Source organism: Tamandua tetradactyla, chromosome 2, assembly GCF_023851605.1.
Source record: "Tamandua tetradactyla isolate mTamTet1 chromosome 2, mTamTet1.pri, whole genome shotgun sequence".
In the NCBI taxonomy this organism is placed as follows: domain Eukaryota; kingdom Metazoa; phylum Chordata; class Mammalia; order Pilosa; family Myrmecophagidae; genus Tamandua; species Tamandua tetradactyla.
Window position 1 is genome coordinate 62,770,074 of NC_135328.1, and position 21,368 is coordinate 62,791,441.

At 46.8% G+C, this 21,368-nt stretch overlaps 1 protein-coding gene across 1 annotated transcript in view; it reads left to right on the plus strand.

Moving 5' to 3' along the window:
* Positions 1 to 20,737, plus strand: part of B4GALT1 (beta-1,4-galactosyltransferase 1) — a 98,881-nt gene extending 78,144 nt beyond the window's left edge. The window contains exons 3-6 of the mRNA XM_077147951.1: positions 13,774 to 13,961; positions 16,405 to 16,527; positions 17,421 to 17,525; positions 17,779 to 20,737. Of these exons, the coding sequence (XP_077004066.1) occupies positions 13,774 to 13,961; positions 16,405 to 16,527; positions 17,421 to 17,525; positions 17,779 to 17,911 (549 nt within the window). The 3' untranslated portion in view covers positions 17,912 to 20,737. The remainder of the gene's footprint in view (positions 1 to 13,773; positions 13,962 to 16,404; positions 16,528 to 17,420; positions 17,526 to 17,778) is intronic.
* The last annotated feature ends 631 nt before the right edge of the window (positions 20,738 to 21,368 follow it).

A 21,368-nucleotide genomic window follows, 5' to 3' on the forward strand; every position in this document is an offset into this window, starting at 1 on the left:
TCCTCCTGTCCCTGTCCCAAGGACAGCTGCTGCCATTTTGACTCTTCATTCTGTCCTTCTACCCACCCTCATTTTAGATTAGAGAGAGTGAAGGGGGGCCCTGAGATGATCTGGCCCATTGGCTCTCAAACAGGATTTTTTTTTCAACTTTTTTTATTGTATAGTCTAACATATAAACAAAGCAAAGCAATAGTTTTCAAAGCACTCTTCAACAAGTAGTTACAGGACAGATCCTAGAGATTGTCATGGGCTACCATATGATCCTCTCAGATTTTTCCTTCTAGCTACTCCAGAATATAGGAGGCTAGAGGGCTTAAATATTTTTTATCACAATCAACATTTTTTCCTTCTTTTTTAAATGAAAAATAACATATATACAAAAAAAGCTAGAAATTTCAAAGCACAGCACCACAGTTAGTTGTAGAACATATTTCAGAGTTTGACATGGGTTACAATTTCACACTTTTAGGTTTTTGCTTCTAGCTGCTCTAAAATACTGGAGACTAAAAGACATATCAATTTAATGATTTAGCATTCATATTCATTTGTTAAATTCTGTCTTCTCTGTATAACTCCACCATCACCTTTGATCTTTCCATCCCACTCTTTAGGAGTGTTTATGCTATGGCAATTCTAAATTTTGAATTTTGGAAGGGTCTGTCATTCATATGGGGTAGGGAGATGGAACTAGCTGATGTCCTGGAGAGCCTGGGCTCTCTAGGTTTTATCCTCTCTACGACTTATCTGGACCAGGGACCCATGTGGAGGTTGTAGGTTTCTGGACAGTTACCCTAGTTCTGGAAGCTTTGCAGAATCTTACATAAAGCCCTGGTTGTTCTTTAGGATTAGCTGGAACGGTTTTGGTTGGGGTTTGGCGAGTTATGATAGGTGGTAATGTCTAACTGATGTTTGCGTAAGAGTGACCTCCAGAGTTGCCCCTCGACTCTATTTGAACTCTCTCAGCCATTGATACTTTATTTGTTACACTTCTTTTCCCCCTTTTGGTTAGGATGGCATTATTGATCCCACGGTGCCAGGGTCAGACTCATCCCCACGTGACCCCAGGGTCAGAGTCATCTCCCACGTCGCTAGGGAGACTTTCACCCCTGGATGTCATGTCCCATGTAGCAGGGAGGACAATGCTTTCACTTGCAGATCAAACAGTATTTTAAGAGCAGAACCTTCTCCGGCCCCATGAAGTCCTACACAAACCCCCTCTCCACCCAACCACAGCGGATCAGTGGTGCAGTTCTACTTGATGCAGGGACCCTGTCCCCAGCCCTACCTCTTTAGCTTCCCTTCCCTATTTGCTGGGATGTGAAAACTCCGTTTCATGGGTCAGAAAACTGAGGCTCAGGAAGGGGAAGTGACCGGTGTAAAGTCACATAAGTAGCTGCAGGGCTGTGACCCCCAGCCCCTGCATCGACTCCCACAGCTAGTGCCCTCTCACTGCAGCACAGTGACTCTCCTCGAGGCCAGTTAGCCCTTCCTTTAAGTGCACCTCAAAGCTGGGTCAGGGACTGGGCATGAGCTCCAGGCCATAACACCTGGGTTCCGTCCTGGCTCAGCCACTTCTCAGCTCAGTGACCCTGGGTCAGCTCATTGACCTCTTCATGCCTTTGCTTGCTCATTGGTGTGATGGGGATGGTTCTAGAACCTACCTCATGGGGTTGTGAAGTGCTGCACCCACAGAGCGCACTCAGCCAACGTTAGCTGTTAGTTATGATTTTATTCTTCCCTCTTTACACCTCACTCTTCCTACCCGTTTCCCCTGCCGTGTGCTGGGGCGATAAACTCATTACTGTTCTCCCTGCTTTACCCCCACGCAATACCAGCATCAAGACCCTTGCTCCCACTTGTTGTGGCCTCTGTGGTCAGAGGATAATGGCGTAAAGCCTGAGACCCATCCGGGGACTTAGGACCATGCCTTGCTGCCAGCTTCTTCAGAGGGGGCTGTGTCTCGGGCTCCACGTGCAGGGGTGAGCTTTCACAAGTTTTGGGGGCTCACATCTTATTAACCATCCCCTTTTGGTTCAGGTCCCTCCACCCTGCACGTGGCAATTACCAAAGGTGTGGATGTGGGTGGGGGTTGGAGTGAGCCTTACCAATTGAGATGGAGAAGAAGGGTCTCCTTCGTCCCTCTTCCTGCCCTAGCCCACCAGGATCCTGACGATCCTGGCACATCCAGCCTCTTCAAGCATTGGGCGCTCAGCGAGATGTCATAGCAAATAGAGGGGTGCACCCTGCACTTCCTCATACTAGGAAAGGAGACTGCAAACCCACCCAAGGTGAGGAGAAAGGCAGGTTGCCACCTGGCAGCAGGAGCTTTAACTAAAAAGATACAGGATGTTTGTGGGATTAACCATCATGTAAAACACTAAAGGGTGAGGAATGCAGGCCCAGCTGGTTGGGTGAGTTTGCAGTAACCACACAGCACTTTGCCCCAGCAGGCACCCAGTATCCTCTACCTCCTGTTGTCGCCTCAGTCAGATCAGTCACATCTTTCTGAATCTGACTTTGCCACTTCCACTCTTTACACCCTTCAGTATATCCCCACTGCCCACAGGCGAGGGTCTGAATGGTTTGATGCTCTGAACTTGGCATCTGAGCTTCTGCACTCCATGCTGGACCTGCCTCCAGCCATGTCCTCCCCAGCCTCCCTTCTCACACCTCACAGAGGCTATAGTCATCCTCTCCATCATTGCCCAGACGCACGTCTGTCTTCCCCTCCCTGTGCCTCTGCTCATCTGTCCCCTCTGCCTTGCATGCCTTCCTTTCTCCCCCTCCTTGCTCGGTTTCTGACTAGTGTTTAAGCGCTGCCTTTCACAGCCCACCCCCCACCCCCACTCTTTACCCCCAGCCCCTTGGCTCTGCCTCCCTGACCACACAGCTCCATGCACGTGCACAGTCAGTGCCTTCCCAGTGTGGGCATGAAACTCACAGCATCTCCCTGTGGCTGCTGAACTTTTTTTTTTTTTTTTTTGCGGCGGCGGTACATGGTCTGGGAATCAAACCTGGGTCTCCCATATGGAGAGTTTTTTGTGAGTTGCGGCCTGGCAGCACTTACTCCCATCAGCAACAAGTAGGAAGCTTTGGGGAGAGGCCCAGACCAGGGGCCTGCCCTGCCCTAATGGAAAAGGGGGCTTCACTTTCAAGGCACACAGAGCTGGACAGAAAACCAGGAGCAAGAGGTCCTGAGAGTGGGTATAAAACGTGCAGGAGGAGGTGGTTCAGTGGTAGAACGCTCGCCTTCCATATGGGGCCAGGCTGCTTACCCTGAGACCGGGTATGGGCAGGTTTGGAGACAGGCCCTTGGACCCTCAGTGATGGAGGGGTCTTTGACCACCCCCAGCAGCTTATCTCTGTCAGCGAGCCAGGCAGCTGGTCGTCCACGAGGCCAAGATGAGCTGGTGTGAAGCAGACCTGCGGGTCATACATTACTCAGGGCAGCTGCCTGGGCCTGTGGCCCTCTGAGTTGGTTCCCATTGTGGTCATCTGTTTTCCAGGCCCCTTCCCTGCTTTCCATGTCTTCCGTGAGCTGTCAGCGCCCAGACTGGTGCATGTGGGGATGGGGTCTCGGGCTCTGGAGGGGAGGGACAGGCCCTTCCTGGGGGCTGGTGTGCGGGCGGCTGGGTGAGCCCTTCTGCCCTTGCGACTGGGGGTTTGCTTTATGTGTGTTTGCCCCTCCCTCTGTCACTGTTTCCCTCCGTCCTCCTGGGGAATGTGTTGAAGCACTTAAAGGTACTCACAGACCCATGAACTGCCTTCCTGGACATTGTTCTGGGAAAGCTGGTTTTCTCTACTTACCCTTGACTCGGTGACCAGGGGTGGCAGCTGATTAGGAACATGCCTGTGCCCTCAAACTGGGGTGGTCAGAACGGGCCCTTTTTCCTTTGCAGCCTTGACGTTTGCCTCTCTTTTCCTCACCCCCCTCCCTTGCATCCACCCTTCTTTTTTTTTATATCCCTTCTAGCGGGGGCCTTTTGCCTTTACTTGTTAATCCTGTTTGTAGCAAAGCAAGCTGAAGGAGGAGTTCCTCTCTGTGATCTGCTTCTTACTCTCCACCTACCTTCTCTTCTGCACCCTCCGCCTCCTATAACGAAAGAGAGAGAGGAGTGCCGACCTAGCCGCTGCTGCTGCCACCGCCGCCACTGCCGCTGCCACCCTGGTAATGTCCACATGCCCCACACCAGACCCAGAGCCAAGCCCCATGGTCAGGGGAAGCAAGCGATCTCACACTTGTGCCGTCCTCAGACCCCGGGCTCTCCCAGCCAAGGGCAGGGCCTCTGAGGGCTCACACCCAAGTGCCGATGTCGCCGGAAGCCAGCCTGTTGTGCAGAGGTCTAGGTGGTTTTGCCTTCTTAAAATTAAACCACGGGTTGAGCTCATACTGTGCATATATGTATATATGTGTGTCTCTGTATGTTTGTGTGTGAGTATATACTTTTGTATCTTGCTTTTTTCCCTAAATGCTATATCATCAGCATCTTCCCATGTTATTTCATAGTCTTCATAATCATTACTTTTCATGCCTCCCTAGTAGTCGACCATATAGTTCTACCATAATTAACTGAACCATTGCTTCATTGGAAGACATTTAAATCACTGCCACTTTTTCACTAGTCTAAGTAATGCTGTAATGAACTTCTTTGAGTCTGAAACTTATTCTGTATTTGCTTGTTTCACCTTTAAGATCGTTTCCCCAGGCTGAATTTTCAGATTCGGGATTATGGGTTCAGAAGTGGTGTAAATATTTGTATGGTTCTTAATACAAATGATCAGATGACTTTTTTGAAAGGGAAATCTTTGTTTTCTAAGGTGTTTTATTTCTAGCTTGGATCTTAAACATCCTGTAAGTGCTTAGTGCCACCCACTTAACAAACTCTGCAGAAAGCCACATCTCGTTGCTCAGGAAGGTTACCAAGCCCAGGGAGAGAGGCAGGCATATCCTGCTAAGGCTTCTGTGGAGCTGGGGTTTAAACTCGCCTCTGTGCTGGTCCCACCCAAATCCCTATTGGGATTTTCTATTAGTTCAGTTCTCACTGAAGTCGATTTTATGGCCTCTGACTTCTGTTCTGACCTCTGTTCTCATCCAGCAGGGGTCAAGACTGTGTGCTCATTCTTTTGAGCGATTCCTTAGACCATCAGCCCCTTGGTTGTTACCTGATCCTGAAGGGCTCATTCTTTCACTTGTTGGGTAAAGAGCTGAAGGCTCAGATCCAGGTTTACTTGATGGGCCTGGCTAAGCTCATGTCTACCCTGTTATTATGGTTAAAAACCAGAGGCCCAACTGCTGTTAACTCAGGAATGAGTGGATATTAGCCCTCCACAAACTCGGCATTTTTATAATCCCAGGCCGATCCTAGTAATTCTCTGGGGATCACTTCCCACTCCGTCTCCCACACTTAGGTCAGTAGGCCAGTCCATCCCCACCAGAGCTTCCTCTGCCCTGACCTCTTAGCACGCTCCTACAACCTACTTGACCTAGGCCCATCCTCTCATGTCTAAGAGGGCATGGAAAAGACTCAGCGGACACTTCAGCAGGAGACATTCCTACTGTCTGCAGATCAGCCTCTGGATCTGCCGGGCTGGGACCCTGGGGGGATCTGCAGGCATCTGGAGAGGTGACTTTGAGATGGACCAGGGCACATGTATGAGAGTGATAGTGTCTCTGCAGTCGTATGGAAATTCTGGTTTTTTCCAATTCCTGGCTTTGGGTTGGTATTTCCAGCCTTGTTACTGCTGTGTCTTTTGGTGGAGGAGAGGCCAGCTGTGGTTAGTCCCCAAGTCGCTGTGGTCTGGGGATACGTCTGCTGGTATACACACATGGGCCTGGATCCGGGAAGGCAAGTGATTTGATGAAACAGATCTTCTAGAGACTCTTAGGAGTTGGGCAAGGGGGTTGCTGTAGCTTCTGTAGTTGTTCCCCTGTTGCAATGAGAGGGAAGATCATTCTTGTCTTAACCCCAGTCAGGATTCATATCAGACATAACCCCAGCCTTAGCCACAGGCTGGGGGATCGAACCAGACCCTGGTTCATGTCCTGAAAGGCCCCGTGAAGGCTCTTGCATGGTCATCTCCATGGACCAGGTGAGGCATGAGATGGGGAAGTGGAGCCTCTGCCTTAACCCTTGGGGAGGCAGTCTCTCCTTCCCTGCCATTGTTTTCTAGTTTCCAGTATCTTTGAATCATGGCAGTAGCCTAACTGGTCTCCCTGCCTTCAGGTCTGGGGGTAGGGGACGCAAATTCCTCCTTTACAAGCAAAACACAGTCCTTGTTTAAAATCTCCAAGGGCTCTCTTTGGCCTAAATAAAAGATAAAGCCTGAGCACTGGCCGGGCACCTGGCTGACCCCATGATCAAGCTGACCTCTACCTTCACACCTCATTCTGGTTTCATCCATTCTGAATTTCTTGTAGTTCCTCTGATGTTCCCTTTCCTCACTTTACAAATACTGCCTTCTCTCTTAGGAATTCTTTTCTCATGCCACCCTACTTTACTTCCCTAACTTCTTGAAAGCCTTCTCAGATCCCTTAGAACTAGGCTTGTGTCTCAACATCCCCTTTCTCCAGACATGCCTCTTTCTGCAGGTCCATTTTCCCCACAGCTGTCCACAATAAAGAGCTCATTGCCCCATTATAATTGCCTATTTAACTAGAAATTCCTCAAATGCAGGGCCTGTGTTTTTTCTTTGCTTTGCTGTATCCCTATTGCTAAGCATGAAGTAGACACTCAAAAAATTGTTGGAAGAGTGAAAATATGAGAGAGAGGGAGACATGGTGCCCTCTGAGCCTCTCCTGTCACTGGAGTTGACAGTTTTTGTTTGGCAAACATTTTATTCACATTCCATACAATTCACTTATTTAAAGTGTACAGTTCACTGATTTTTAATATATTCAAAGTTGTGCATTCCACCACTGTTTTAGAACATTGTCATCACCCCAGAAGAAACTCTGCACCCTTTAGCCATCACCCCCATCCCTCCCATCTGCCCAGTCCTAGGCAACCATTAATATATCTACTCTCTGATTCTATGGAGTTGCCTATTCTAAACAGTTCATGAAATCAGTATTATATAATAAGTGGTCCTCCTTTCACTTAGCCTAATGATTTCAAGGTGCATCCATGTTGTAGCATGTATCAGACTTAATTTCTTTTTAGTGCTGAATAAGCCATTATATGGCTATACCACTTTCGTTTATTTGTTTATCAGTTGATGAGCATTTGGATTGTTTCTACTTTTTGGCTATTTGGAATGATATAGCTATGAACATCTGTGTACAAGTTTTTGCGTGAGCATAACTTGTCATTTCTCTTAGGTGTATACCTGTGAGTGGAATTGCTAGATCATGTGGAAACTCCTTGTTCTGCCATTTGAAGAACTACCAGGCTGTTTCTGTAACTGGCTACACTATTTTGTATTCCCACCAGCAGTGTATGAGGCTTCCAGATTCTCCACATCCTCTCCAACACTTGTTATAATATGGCTCTTTCACCATAGCTAACCTTTGGGTGTGAAATCACATTCCACTGTGCTTTTATTTGCAGCTCCCTAGTAGCTATGGGGTTGACTTTTAAAATATGTTTCCTTTTCCTTGTTTGCAGAAGTGTCATCTATTTTCAGGGCACATACTATTTACTCTCTCTCTTTATTGTGAATGAGGGCTGTAGGAGAAGGTTTTAACAACCCCAATCTGCCATCCAGTGCCTTTTTTTTTTTAATTGTAAAAAATAACATATATACAAAAAAAGCAACATATTTCAAAGCACATTGCAACAATTAGTTGTAGAACAGATTTCAGAGTTTGGTATGGGTTGCAGTTCTACAATTTTAGATTTTTACTTCTAGCTGCTCCAAGACACTGGAGACTAAAAGAAATATCAATATAATGATTCAGCAGTCATGCTCATTTGTTAAACCCTACCTTCTCTGTTATAACTACATCTTCTCCTTTGATCTTTCTAACACTTTTTAGGGATATTTGGGCTATGTGCATTCTAACTTACTCATGTTGGAAGGGGCTGTTGATAATATAGGATGGGGGGTGAAACTACTTTTGTTCTTAGAAAGGCTGGCCCCTCTGGGTTACAGGACTAATCTGGCCTAGGAACCTATCTGGAAGTTGTGGGTTTCTGAAAAGTAATCATAGTGCATGGAACTTTTGTAGAGTCTCAGATAAAGCCTTAGGTGATCTTTATGGTTGGCAGGAATGGTTTTGGTTGGGGATTGGCAAACCATAAGTAGCAATGTCTAGCAGAAGCTTGCATAAGAGTGACCTCCAAGCATCCAGTGCCTATTAAGGCACTCCTCCCTGCCACCTAGATCTACTAGAAGGACACTGGGTATGCAGCACAAAGTGTCTGAGGGGTTCTTCTTTCTTCTTCTCTTTTCTCCAAGGAGCTTGCCGTGCAGGCCTTTCCATGCCAGTCCTCCTCCCTCATCTTCTTACTGTGCCCCTGGCTGGCAGGCCTGAGCTGGCCCAAACTCCTGTCCTTGCTGAACTGGCTATTGCGAGTTCTGCTTGCCTGACTTATATACCCACTGTGAAGAGCAAATGCCAAGTCATAAAAGTCTCATGGCCTTTTCTATGAGATTTGGTCCATGGGATGGCTGCTCTCTCTGGCTGTGAGAATGCCAGGCTTCTGGTCTTTGAACTTCAAGCCAAGCAGCCACGTAGCAGCTTGGACAGTCCTGAGGGCTGCGTGAGACCTATCTTAGTTCCAGACTCCTGGAGCAGACCTCCTCACAGGGTGTAGTGCCTTCTCTTACTCCTAAGTACCCTCTCCTCTTCCACCACTGCCTCCAGGATCTTTGTAGAGACTTATGCTTGCCTTCTGTCTGCTCTCTATGGACCCCTCCTGCAGCAACTTTGTTCAATCATTTGGAGATTTTAAATATTTTTTGGCCTTCTTTCTTCCTTGTCCTCTCTGTGATGAGGAGCCAGTTGCCCAGGAAGGAAGTGATAAATCTAACTCTCACCTACCAACATAAGATGAAGACTACACTTAAAAAGCTAGGTTTTCAGAGGGATACCTTCAGCCCACAAGGTGGCCCCTCTTCTCTAAGACTTTTTTTTTTAATTTTAACATTTGTTCCCCCTATTATTCATGTTTATCCCATACGTTTTACTCGTCTGTTGATAAGGTAGATAAAAGGAACATCAGACACAAGGTTTTCACAGTCACACAGTCACATCATGAAAGCTATATCATTATACAATCATCTTCAAGAAACATGGCTACTGGAACACAGCTCTACATTTTCAGGCAGTTCCCTCCAGCCTCTCCATTACATCTTGGATAACAAGGTGATATCTACCTAATGTGTAACCTCCAGTATAACCTCTCGACTCTGTTTGCAATCTCTCAGCCATTGATACTTATTTTGTCTCATTTCACTCTTCCCCCTTTTGGTCAAGAAGGTTTTCTCAATCCCCTGATGCTGAGTCTCAGCTCATTCCAGGATTTCTGTCCCATATTGCCAGGAAGGTCCACACCCCCGGGAGTCATGTCCTACATAGACAGGGGGAGGGTGGTGAGTTTGCTTATTGTGTTGGCTGGAGAGAGAGGCCACATCTATGCAACAAAAGAGGTTCTCTGGGGGGTGACTGTTAGGCCTAATTTTAAGTAGGCTTGTCCTATCCTTTGTTGGGTTAAGTTTCATATGAACAAACCCCAAGATTGGGGGCTCAGCCTATAGCTTTGACTGTCCACACTGCTTGTGAGAATATCAGTAATTCAACTTGGGGAAGTTGAATATTCCCCCTTTCTCACCATTCCCCGAAAGAGACTGCAAATACTTTTTTATTCACTGTTCAAATCACTCTGGGATTTATCGGGGCATCACTCTGGACAAACGAACAAAATCTCATGTCCTACTCAAGGTTGCATGTACTTGTGGTGTTCAATTAAGCTGCCTACATAAGTTATATTAGGAAATTCCCTAGGACTTCTTAAGCTATACGCATTTATTTCACAGGTCTCCAAAGGTCTCTCTGACTTTCTTCTACTGCTATAGAGACTCTAAGCCTATAAGCCACAGGCTAAGGCTCTTGAGCCTTAATGCTCTTTATCCCTCCTCCATCAGAGAAGCTGGATTTGGGAGGAATGCTGAAGTTCATCGGGAAGGACACACACAGACACACCAGAGAAGGCCAAATCTCCTGGTTGGATCCCTGAGTGATGACCTCAGAGTTGATATAGGGACTCTTCCTCCACTGGGCCATTTTTTGGGGTTGTTGTCTGAGCCTGGGCCTACTATTGCTGGAATACAGAGGCCCTTTTCTTCCCCACATCGCAGCTGATTCTCTTCTAATGAGTAGGAACTGAAGGAGGGCTCCACTGGCTTAGGAAGCCACCTGTAGGGCTCAGGAATATTCTACTAGATGCTAGACTTCCAACTGTGGGCACCTACTTGTAGATCTAACCTGTTTTGCTTTCTCTGATCAGACCATTTGTCCTAGATCACTGCAGATCCTCTTGCCTCATCTCTGAGAGCCTGTTTTCCATCCTGTGGGGTGACGTTGGTTGGCAACCTTGCCCTCTCCCACTAAATCCTCCATAAGAGGATTCTACTATACCCAGAAGTCCAGGAGACATTCTGAAAGGTCTCATTGTTTGAGATGGCTGGGAAACTCTATTCCTGTCATAATGAGAGCAACTGACACTTCTGCTCAGTTATTACTTGCCAGTCTCTATGCTGAGGCTCTTTGTGCACTGTCTGTTTAATCCTCAATATTCACCTCTCGTCATCAACATGATGCCAATGAGGAAACATAGTGCTGCCACGTGCCCAAAGTCACACCACTAAGTTTGGAAGCTGGTGCTCCTGGAATGAAAATGCATGTCTTTCATGGTGGTGCATTTGGCCTAGTCTGACAGTCAGTGCTTAACAAATGGTTGTATGAGTAAGGTGGCTGGATGAAAGAGCTCGGTGGCGAGGGGCAGGAATGAGGCCTGGGTGTCTCCCCACTTCCTGGAGAGGAATGAACACCTGGTAATGGTACAGCTTTGGGGGCACGCCAGGCCCTGTCCCTCTTATCTAAGACGGGTGAGTACCCAAGGTGTTACAGCGTTTCACCCAAAGAAGCTTAGAAAGTTAACTAAAAAGACTTGACTTCCCTGTAATACTAGGGGAGGAAGAGGAAGACACATCCTTTGCTTCTCTGTCATGTCTCTCTGCTGAGGTCTTCTTAGAGGTCCTGTAGGTAATAACTTCTGCCTTTCCACACTCCCCAGATCTTACAAGTGAGGCAAGTCTGGGAGGAGGGAAGAGAGAGATGATGTATAATTCAAGTTATTTTGGTTGTGGCAGCAGAAACTGCTTGTTCAGTTTTAAGTATGGGCTGGGCACTGGGGCACCTTACTGAGTTGAAGGAACTGTTGCATCACCCATGGGGAAAGGGGTAGAACAGGTCTGTTCCTTGGGCTTTTCCTCCAGGCCTTTGCCATTCATGGGGCTTGGGTCCAGATGTGCCTCTCTGTGGTTCCAGATTTCTGTTTCTTGGGACAGGACACATGCTTAGTTCAACTAAGTCAGGTGTCTTATTAGAGCAAATACCATGGTCAAAAGGTGGGTCCTGTGGTACAGACATGCCTCCAAGAGCCCCCTGCCCCTGTTATTGGGGAGGGTACCAAGAGAAGGGAGAACTGTCATAAAGTGGCAGTCACCCTTGGCATCTCCTACATAGGTGTAAAAAGGCTTTGTTGGGATCCCTTCCTCAGACTTATTGGGAAAGTATTCAATGAGACTTCGTTATGTTTGAAAATATTCAGAGAAAGCACCTCTTTTAGGGTCTTAGTGGACCTGGGGGAGCAAGATGGATCGCACCAGTGCCGGCCTCTTTCCCCAGCCACAGAATGTAGAAGGGCTTAAGGGGCAATGCAGTAAGCCTGGGAGGGGGTGAAGGTGGTTACAGGATTGTTGAGAGGAACAAATGGTATGCTATGCACATCAGACCCTTAGCACCGCCCCATGAATATTAGCAATGTGTGTCATTATAATAATAACCTAAAACTGCTTCTACATTTTCAAAGGTCCCATATGCAATCTCTAAACTTTGAACCTTTTAATTTATATTCTGACCTCATGACTTTCATGGAATTAGCTGAAGTCCTAACTGGAGGCAGAATTTAAAGTCGATTTATCTGATGGGGCATCCAAAGAACACAGTGTGCCTGTGGGTACACACTTCTCCCTTCACTATGTGCGGTTGGAAAGCTTTGTCATAGGCTAAAGAAAGAGGCTTTTGTTTCAGATGTATCTTGGGTACATTTACTCTTCCCTTGGCTGCTTTTCCTGGCTTCCTGGTCCCTGTCATTCTCTAAATGGTTTGCTGCCCTGAGTTCCCCACCTGAGTCAGGGCTGCTGAGCTGCTGCCCACGTGGTCCGTGCTCACACAGGCAGCGCTGGGGAGCACCAGTCCCCACGTCTTCTCTCAGGGGCAGGGAGGGAGGATTGGAGCATCCCACTTTTGAGATTGTATGTCCATTGCAGGCCCTCATAGGGCACGTTTCCTGCCAAAGTAGAGGGTCCTGAAGTTGGTGATCCCAAGAGACGTGAGCACTAGGTGAGGATTTCAAAGTGTAGGGCTCCAGTCCCAGCTCTGTCATTTAGGAGGCCTTAGGTGCTTTGTGGTATTGTTGAGGATTCTGATCAGGGTGTGTAGAAGGGCTTTGTGAACTGCTAAATGCAAGGGGTGGCGGTGACCCTGCTGTTACTCTCCCTACTGATCTGGAGCCATAGGAGTTGATAAGAGCAGAGACCTACAGGGCTGACCCTGTGGTTGGAGCATCCTAAAAGGCGTTGCCATCTGCCATCATATGTTGGCACCCATCCATCTGTCAAACTCTTCAGTCATTCATTCATTGATCCAGCAATGACTAATTTAGCTTTTTTTAAAAATATGTGCCAGGCAGTGTTCAAGGCACTGGGTATATATATCAGTGAATAAAAATAAAAAATCTCAGCCTTCATTGAGCTTACATGTGAGGAAGACTGAAAATAAATAAGTAAAATATCGAGTACCTTTTTTACAGGTACCTGAAGCAAATGTGCCTTTTTTTTCTCAAACACCTGCCTGTGTCACAGCTTGTATCACACTGCCTCCCCCCTGCATTAACGCCCTGTGAGGGTAGGGATTGAGTTGTGTTCATTGTATACCTCTGGTGCCTTATTTAGTGCCTAGCAGGCATATGCGAGACACCTAACGTGATAATCAAACCCTCGTCAACCATATAAGGAGGGGAGAAGTGAAAAGTCCTCCGGGCTTTTCTCACCAGTTTCCTGGGTCCTTGGAGTTAGTCTATGTGTAGTGTATCTACATAAATAAACAACGTGTTTAAATGCCTCTTTCACTTAACAATATATCTTCATGATCATTTCCCTTTTAGGGCTTCCTTATTATTTTTTTTTTCAAAGCAGCTCTATTTCATTGTGTGGCTGTACCATGGTTATTTTAAACAGTTTTCTAGTGAGGCTTATACCATTGTTTGTAATCTTTTGCTGTGATGAACACCTCATAGTAAAAAACATTCATGTGTCATTCATACATGTGCAAAAAAATCTTTCTGCAGGATGCATTTCTAGAAGTGGTATTGCTGGGTCACAAGGTATGACACTCGGTATTGATTTATAAAATGAGGTCAGGAAAATGAGGCCCAAGAGTGGACAAATGATCATATCTAGTGGACAAATCACCAGTCCCTATGGATGCTCTGCTCAAACACGCTTTGCCTAAGGCCTCTGATATTGTTCCCTCTGTTTCTGCACCAGGCTGGAGACTCCATGTTCAATCGTGCTAAGCTCCTCAACATTGGCTTTCAAGAGGCCTTGAAGGACTATGACTACAACTGCTTTGTGTTCAGCGACGTGGACCTCATCCCAATGGATGACCATAACACCTACAGGTGTTTTTCACAGCCACGGCACATTTCTGTGGCGATGGATAAGTTTGGATTTCGGTAAGAGATATTCAACCAGAGTCTGCAGAAAAGATGTTTCTCTCTTATATGGCAAGTGGAACATGCAGTTCCTCTAGCCCAGGAACACCTCTTTAGGCTCTGGGGAAGAATGTTTCCTCTGAGAAATTGGTGCCTTTTTAAGCCCAAAGTCAGCTACTGTTGGAGGAAGAAAGAGAAGTCCAGAAACGGTTGTTTCAGCACCTCTGAGTGAGACGAGTTTGTAATGTTTGGGATGGCTCTTGTGTTTGGTTTCTAAGCAGCTATATTATTTCCTCACTTTCTTCTCTCCCCACACAGCTTGGGAAGGAAACTCCAGCGTCATTTTTCCCCACTGAATTCCTGAGCTGAAGTACTGTGTTTTCTCATTTAAAACTATAAAGTTTGGGGTACACGGGTAGTTCAGAAGTTAGAATGCCTGCCTTTCATGCGGGAGGCCTGGGTTCAATTCCTGGACCATGCACCCCCCCCCAAAATATATATATTTTATATATATAAAGTTTATATATATATATATATAAAGTTTGTCTTCTGTTCCATAATTTATTTGTGTTTGTGTTAATATAAATTTGATTTAAATCAGCTGTCTGTTGAAAAACCTAACCTTTCCCTCCCCACTCTAAGTAAACTGAAGCTCCAGGAAGCTGGCCTATGGCTATATCCTGCGCATCGGGTGCCCCTGGTTTAGGCTGAGTACCACTGTGTGGTGCTCCCATCATGCTCTTTTGTTTAGCTACATCCCATCAACAACTACTCTCTTTCAGACTGTGCTCACCAGTTCTTTTTATTTCCCCTTACTGGGGGACATGGAGGCTGTGAAACAAATCTAAGGATGCTATGAAGTCCTTTCCCCAAATCACATGTATTCAGGCCTCAAACATGCTGTTTTAAGGGGGAAAGATACTTGAACATAAATTTTATTTTTAGACCTTTCAGACATCACACTGTACTGTCCTCTTTTTCCTCCCCCTCTGTTGGTGTTAATTCTTTTCTTTGATATACATAGTTTCAACCCCTGACTCCTTTTAATCCCTCCCTTGAAGTATAGTAGTGAAAAATGCTGGGGTCCAAGTGATCACCAGTGAGAACCAGTCAGGCTTGGGTCAGGAGGAGGGCGCAGGTGGGTAAGGGAAAGCAGTAGAGCCAGCAAATGCAAATCTCATCAAATTTAGCACGTACTCCCCCTTGAAGCAGCTAAGTCAAGAATCCATTTCTCTGAAAATACTGGTTACCAGAAAAAAAAAAGAAAAAAATGACCCTATTAGCTCAGCCACCTCGGACATGGAGTAATGTGAGGTATTCTGAAAGGTTACTGACTTAGCACCTAAGTGAGGACACCTAATTGCAAATAGATGTCCTTAGATTCAATCAAGGGATCTCCAGAGATCTTTGCTTGTAAATACTTGCAGTCAGAATACCTGAATGTATTTGAAAATAATAATTGCATCTTTTTTTTCATCTATTCATAGTTTGGCTAACTTCTCCCTTGAAGTCTGAGTTCAAGTTTTTCTTAATTTCTGTGATGGGTTTTGGTCCTTTGGATTCCAGTAAGAGCCTGAGTGTGGTTTGGAGCTGCACAACGGCATAGTCACAAAACCTCAGGCCTTAGAGGACCCAAAGGAGGGTCTCTGGGTGGCCTCTGGGGCATAGCCTGAACCCTCACATCGTTAATCAAGGCTTACTTTGATTCACTCAGGAGTCCCCATTCCTACCCATTGACATTGAAATAAGAAAAGATTTGGAAGATTAAGAGCTCAGAGACCTACTGTTTGGAAGTATGTAAAAATACGTTCACCAATATGCATTTTGCTAAGTTGGTGAAAGTAGAAATTTCCAAGCAAAATCTATTTTTGGCAAATTTTCCAAAATGTTACCCTCACTCTGAGGATTGGTGTTGGAGCCAGATCATCTTTAAAAGAATTAAAGCTCTACTAGTAGATAGGTTGAGGGTAGAGAGAGGGGCAGAAGATGATTTTCAGAGACTCTAAAACAATCTGGGATGGCAGGACTTCCTGGACAAGGACTCCTTTATAGGAGCAGGAGGCATGAGAAGCAGGTTCCTGAGTCCGCGAGATACTTACGTGCTTGTCACTGACTGGTTTTTTTAGATAACCACAGAAATAGCACTCTATTTTGGAAAGGTGCTGATTCCACACTGACATCTGTGTCTTCTCTAAAATAATCCTTGTCCTGAAACCAAAACAAAACCCTCATAAATCTCCCATGAGAAAGCCCCAGGGGGGGTGTAAGGGGGGTTCAGGGGTGGAATGTTGCAGGGGACCGGGTTCAATTCCTGGCCTATACACTTCCCATACCCCCCTGCCCAAAAAAATCCCAGAAAATAATAACTTTTAAAAAGTGTTTAGCTTTTCAGCAAGCTTTATTTGGGGACTGTCAAAACTTATTAACCACTGGTCTTTTGTATATGTGTGTGCTTTTTCTCCAGGCTACCTTATGTTCAGTATTTTGGAGGTGTCTCTGCTCTAAGTAAACAACAGTTTCTCACCATCAATGGATTTCCTAATAACTACTGGGGCTGGGGAGGTGAAGATGATGACATTTTTAACAGGTAATGGTCACAGTTCAGATCCCTTTCCTTCCTGTCTCCCTTCACTTCTAAGCTTTCTATCAGTGCTTGGTTATTCTGCAAGGATTGACTCAGAAAGGATGCATGTTTGTTCGTTCTGTTCTTCCTGAACTATTCTTAGTTGTCTTCCTGTAGGTGCTGGAGAGTATCTTTAGGAAAATTAGCATCTGAGGTTTTTGGATTAGTCTTGGAAAGTGTAAAATATGAACCAAGTAAAGAGGCGAGTTTTCTTTTACTATACCAGAGACTCGCACTGTTTGTTGGGATGCTAAGGGCCCTGAGAAGGCCTATGGCAAAAAAAAATTCTTTTTTTCATCCAAAGTTGCTTGAATTTATCTAACTCTAGGACTATTTTTTTTCCAGATACATGTAGGAAACACTGGCCTTCCTACAGGGTGAAGTTCAAACTCTTTAGCTCAGCATTCAGAATCCTCTGTGATTAGCCTTTGCCTTTCTTTCCAGACTCATCTTCTGCCACTCCCTGCATCAGACCCTTTTCACCAGCCCCCAGGATCTTGCTACTTCCTGAAGTCACCGTGTTTGCTCTCACCTCTGTGCCCCTGCATGTGCTTTGCTGGCCACCAAAAATGCTCTGCAGATACCTCTTCATCCACACGACGTGGCTCTGTCTTGCCCCAGACCTTACCTTCCCCCTCTCTTAAACTACAGAACCAGTGGGGAATGGACGTGGGAAGGAGTGTGAGTTCCAACTGGACCCCACTGGGTGGGGCTGGCATGATGGCTGGGGGTACACCGAGTGAGAACAGTGAGCAGAATGGCAGGTGGGGCCTCCGTGTGGTCTTACAGGTACAGCTATCAGACCACAAGCCTTACGGCAGCTCTGTCATGATGACTTGTCCCTTTACTCTTTGCAGATTAGTTTTTAGAGGCATGTCTATATCTCGCCCAAATGCTGTAGTTGGGAAGTGCCGGATGATTCGCCACTCAAGAGACAAAAAAAATGAACCCAATCCTCAGAGGTGCGTTCTGTGTGGGTTGTTCGTTCTGTGTGGGTTGTTCGCATTCCTCCTTCCCCTTAGAGGAGGGAGCCTTCTGCAGACATGAGGCTCAGGAGAAGGCTCCGTGCCTGGAGGAAGATGGCGGAGGTCAGTCCTTGGGGGAGAGGTAGAGTGGGAGCAAGGGAGGGGGAGGAATGAAGTGCCAATGTTTAATGGTTTCTTTCAAAGACTTCTGTTCTGACACCATCCCTTGCCCTTTTCTCCTGGTCGGTAGGTTTGAGCGAATCGCACATACGAAGGAGACAATGCTCTCTGATGGTTTGAACACGCTTACCTACCAGGTGCTGGACATGCAGAGATACCCGTTGTATACCAAAATCACAGTGGACGTCGGGACACCAAGCTAGCACTTTGGTACACTCAGAAGAGAACTGCAAATGGCTAGAGACCTCTGCCACCGTCTCTTTGCCAGTCTGCTGGGCTGGTCCCTCTTTCATTTTTACCAATCAGAGTGGTAGGTCTCTGTCACTCATCATTCAGATGCCTTTACAGATGACCAGGACGAGTGGGGTATTTGGGCCCCAACTCAGCTCGCATGTGACTTCTTAGCTCGACGTGACATTTGCAAGTGTAGAAACTCTCCGCATTTGGGGGTTCTTGGTGTGCTCCTGGTGTCACCCCAAAGAGTCAGAGCTGTACATGGCCAAAAATTTGGTGACTGTGGGACTCATTCCCAGCAGTAAAACTGCTAAATTGTGAAATAGGTAAGCATTTCGCTTTAAATTGTGGTATCCTTATAACTTCATGAAAAATTGGATAGTGCTGCTGAAATTGGACTGCTGTGATATTTTTTGGTTGTCATATTTTTACAAAAAAAGGTGTAATTTCAACCATTCTCAGATTATCCTCCCCCCAACTTCTTTCAATGGTATGCAATTGTTACAATCACTGCGTATGTGTCTTTTCTTAGCAACATAAATTAAAAACTTGAGCCTTGGACCTTTTGCCCTGCTACAGTGTAAAATCCAAGGCAAATTTAGCCATCAGAGCCAAGGCCTTGGGAATTCTTACATTCAATGGCCGGTGTTCAGATTGTCTGATTTCTGAATGTAAAGATTTTTTTTAAATTGCAGTTTGTAATATTTTAAAGCAAGAACAAATCAGGTTCGAATTATTATGATCTAGCTTCATTTTTGTGTCGATCCATGTTTTGCATCTAGCTGTTTAGTACTGAGTCATGACAATTTATTTTTCTGGGCGTGCTATGTAAACTTGAATTTCCTATGTATTTTTATTGTGGTGTTTTACACTTGGGGAGGGGATTGCGCTTTTTTTTTTAAGGGGAAAAAAAAAAAACATGCTGTAGCAGCCGTGACTGGCCTCTGATGTTACTGGCAGGCCAGGCTATGTGAAAAGCAAACTCACCTTCCAGTCCCTAGTCCGCATTATCTTGCTGAATTTATAAGGCAGGGACTCTGCCCTCGCCTCTGCCTGTGCCTTCTGGACAGAGCTCCCCCTTCCAAGCCCTCCCTCCCCAGGGGGGCAGTGTTGGGGACCAACCACCTCCTCCAACCTCCTCTCAGGCCCCAAGGCTGTGGAGTTGTAAATAACAACAATCAGGTTGTTTACTAGCCCCTCCACCCCCACCCCACACCCAGTGCCTCCCGGGCAGGGCGGAGGGGGAGCCTTCCTGCAGGTAGAGGCTGGGAGCTGCCATCCCTTGGTGCACCCTGCATTGCTGGTTCGCCTCCCTACCCTCCCCCATGGCTACGCTTCTGCCTTTCTCCTTCCTTCCTCTCCCTTTTTCTTCCTTTGCCTCTTGCCAGTTCCCTAAAACTTGCCTGTGGCACTCAGGGTCAAACAGACTGTTCATTTTCCAGCCCAAACGTGCCTTTTAATTAGAGATCTAGAAAGAAATTCAGTTGAACCCAAAGCCCATCTCCCTCGCAAGGACTCTGGTGCCTGAAGCCTCCCATTCCCCCTTTTTAGCAGGTGCTCCCCACTCCCAGTGAGATTAACCCACTGGAGTGCCTTCTCCAACCCACCTCTTCTGGAGATGTTTCTTTGCCTGGGGGAGATGGCATGAGGCAGTTCTCACCACTCAGTGCCCTTGCTGGGTCCCACCTGGGCACAAATCTTAAGATGCAGCTGCCCGACCCTCCGGGTTGAGCCCTGGTGGCTTGGGGCAGCCTGGACCATCACCACTGCCCTCCTGGGCACCAGCCCTCAGCATGGAGCCTGAGCTGATGCCCCACCCCGATCTTACCTGTGCCTTTATTTCTTTCGGGCATCTCAGAAGCTAACTCTGTGTTAACTTCTTTTTCCAGAAGCCTTTGTGTTGGTCAGAAGTTCTTTCCTACTGCCAAAGCAGCTGGGTTGTGCAGAGTGTTCCTTCTGTTGGTTCCCCACTCCTTCGTAAGAAGGGGTCTTAAAACTAGGAATGACTGCACTGAGAAGAAGTTTTGGGAAATGCAGAGATTGAGGGCCCCCCTTCTGTCCCCAGGTCCCGTCCTATCCAAAGTGCCTTAAAAGAAAGGAGACAAATGCCTTGGGTGGTAACTTCTTTGTAATTTACTTTGCTCTTAAACAAAACTCTCACTTTTCTTTTTCCTTTCTTTCTTTTTTATCCCTATTACATCTCCTTCATGTTTCCTGGAATAAGTCAAGCATCTGGTTCATTCTCAGTACCAGGGGAAATACGGCTTCACGTGTTCCCCCTCCCCCCCATTTGCTGACCTTTACCTCTGCCCCAGGGCGCAGGTCCTCTTTCCTCCGGGGAAGTTCAGGGCTGAGGGTTCAGGGAGCATGCCCTTCACCTGGGAGCTGTGACCAGGAAGTCGTTGTGAGCTGTGCCTTTCTGTCCCTCCTGTTGCTGGCAGCCCTGTTGAAATGGCCTTCAGGAAAGGTCAGAGGGCAGAGATGGCCTGGAAGGGCAAAGGAAATGCTGGTGCTGGGGCTCAGCACAGACAGGGTCTCTTCTGGCATCCCGGCTGGGTGGAGGCCCCCCTCCCCCGCACAGCCAGGGACAGTATTCTTGTCCCACAGACCTACTTTGCTGGGTGTTTTGATTTCCCATGTATGCAAATGTGTGTATTTACCATTGTAAATGGGGCGGGGGGGGGGGGACAGGATAGGGGAGTGTCTGATCTTGGTGTTCAAAACAGATAAGAACTGTATTTTTTGCCTTTGAAATCCAGTAATATAACGTGAATAAATGACCCTATCTTTGTAAACACTGGTTTCTCTTCTGATTTAAGGGGTTTGGGCTCTCCCAGGGCTGGAGGGCAATGATTGGGTCTGCTCACCTCCCACCTGGGGCATGTCTGTGGCTGCAGGGAGGGGCTGGGTGGGATAGGTGTTGGGGGGATGAGGTGCTGTCTCACCCGGCTACGCTCCTCACACTTCCCTCAACGCATGTGTTTCCCACCTGGGCCTTTTCTTATCTGTTAAAATGGAGGTGATAGAGGCTTTGAGGCAGAAAGAAGGTGAGGTTAAGACAGTGCCTGCTGCCTCGCAGGCGCTTACTACCTTATGCCTTTCCCTGGCAGTTTGTTGGCCACATTCTGCTGTTTTTAACAAATGCTGGGATAGTTCTGAGAGTTCTTAGAGCCATTTTCACAAGGTGTTCACAGAATAACCTTAAAGACATCATCCTAAATAAGGGTTCCTGCTGGCCCCAGGAAATGTAACCAGATGTTCCATTTGTGACCCAGGTTTTCATCTCTGTAAGTGCCCCAGTTCCCTCCTTGGTGCCCCTGGGCCCCCAGCAGCCTCCCACAGCCTGTTTGGATTAAACTGGCCACTCCTGAAGAAACAGGGAACCTGCACACATCCTGCCAGGTTAATGCTGTGTACATGGGGACT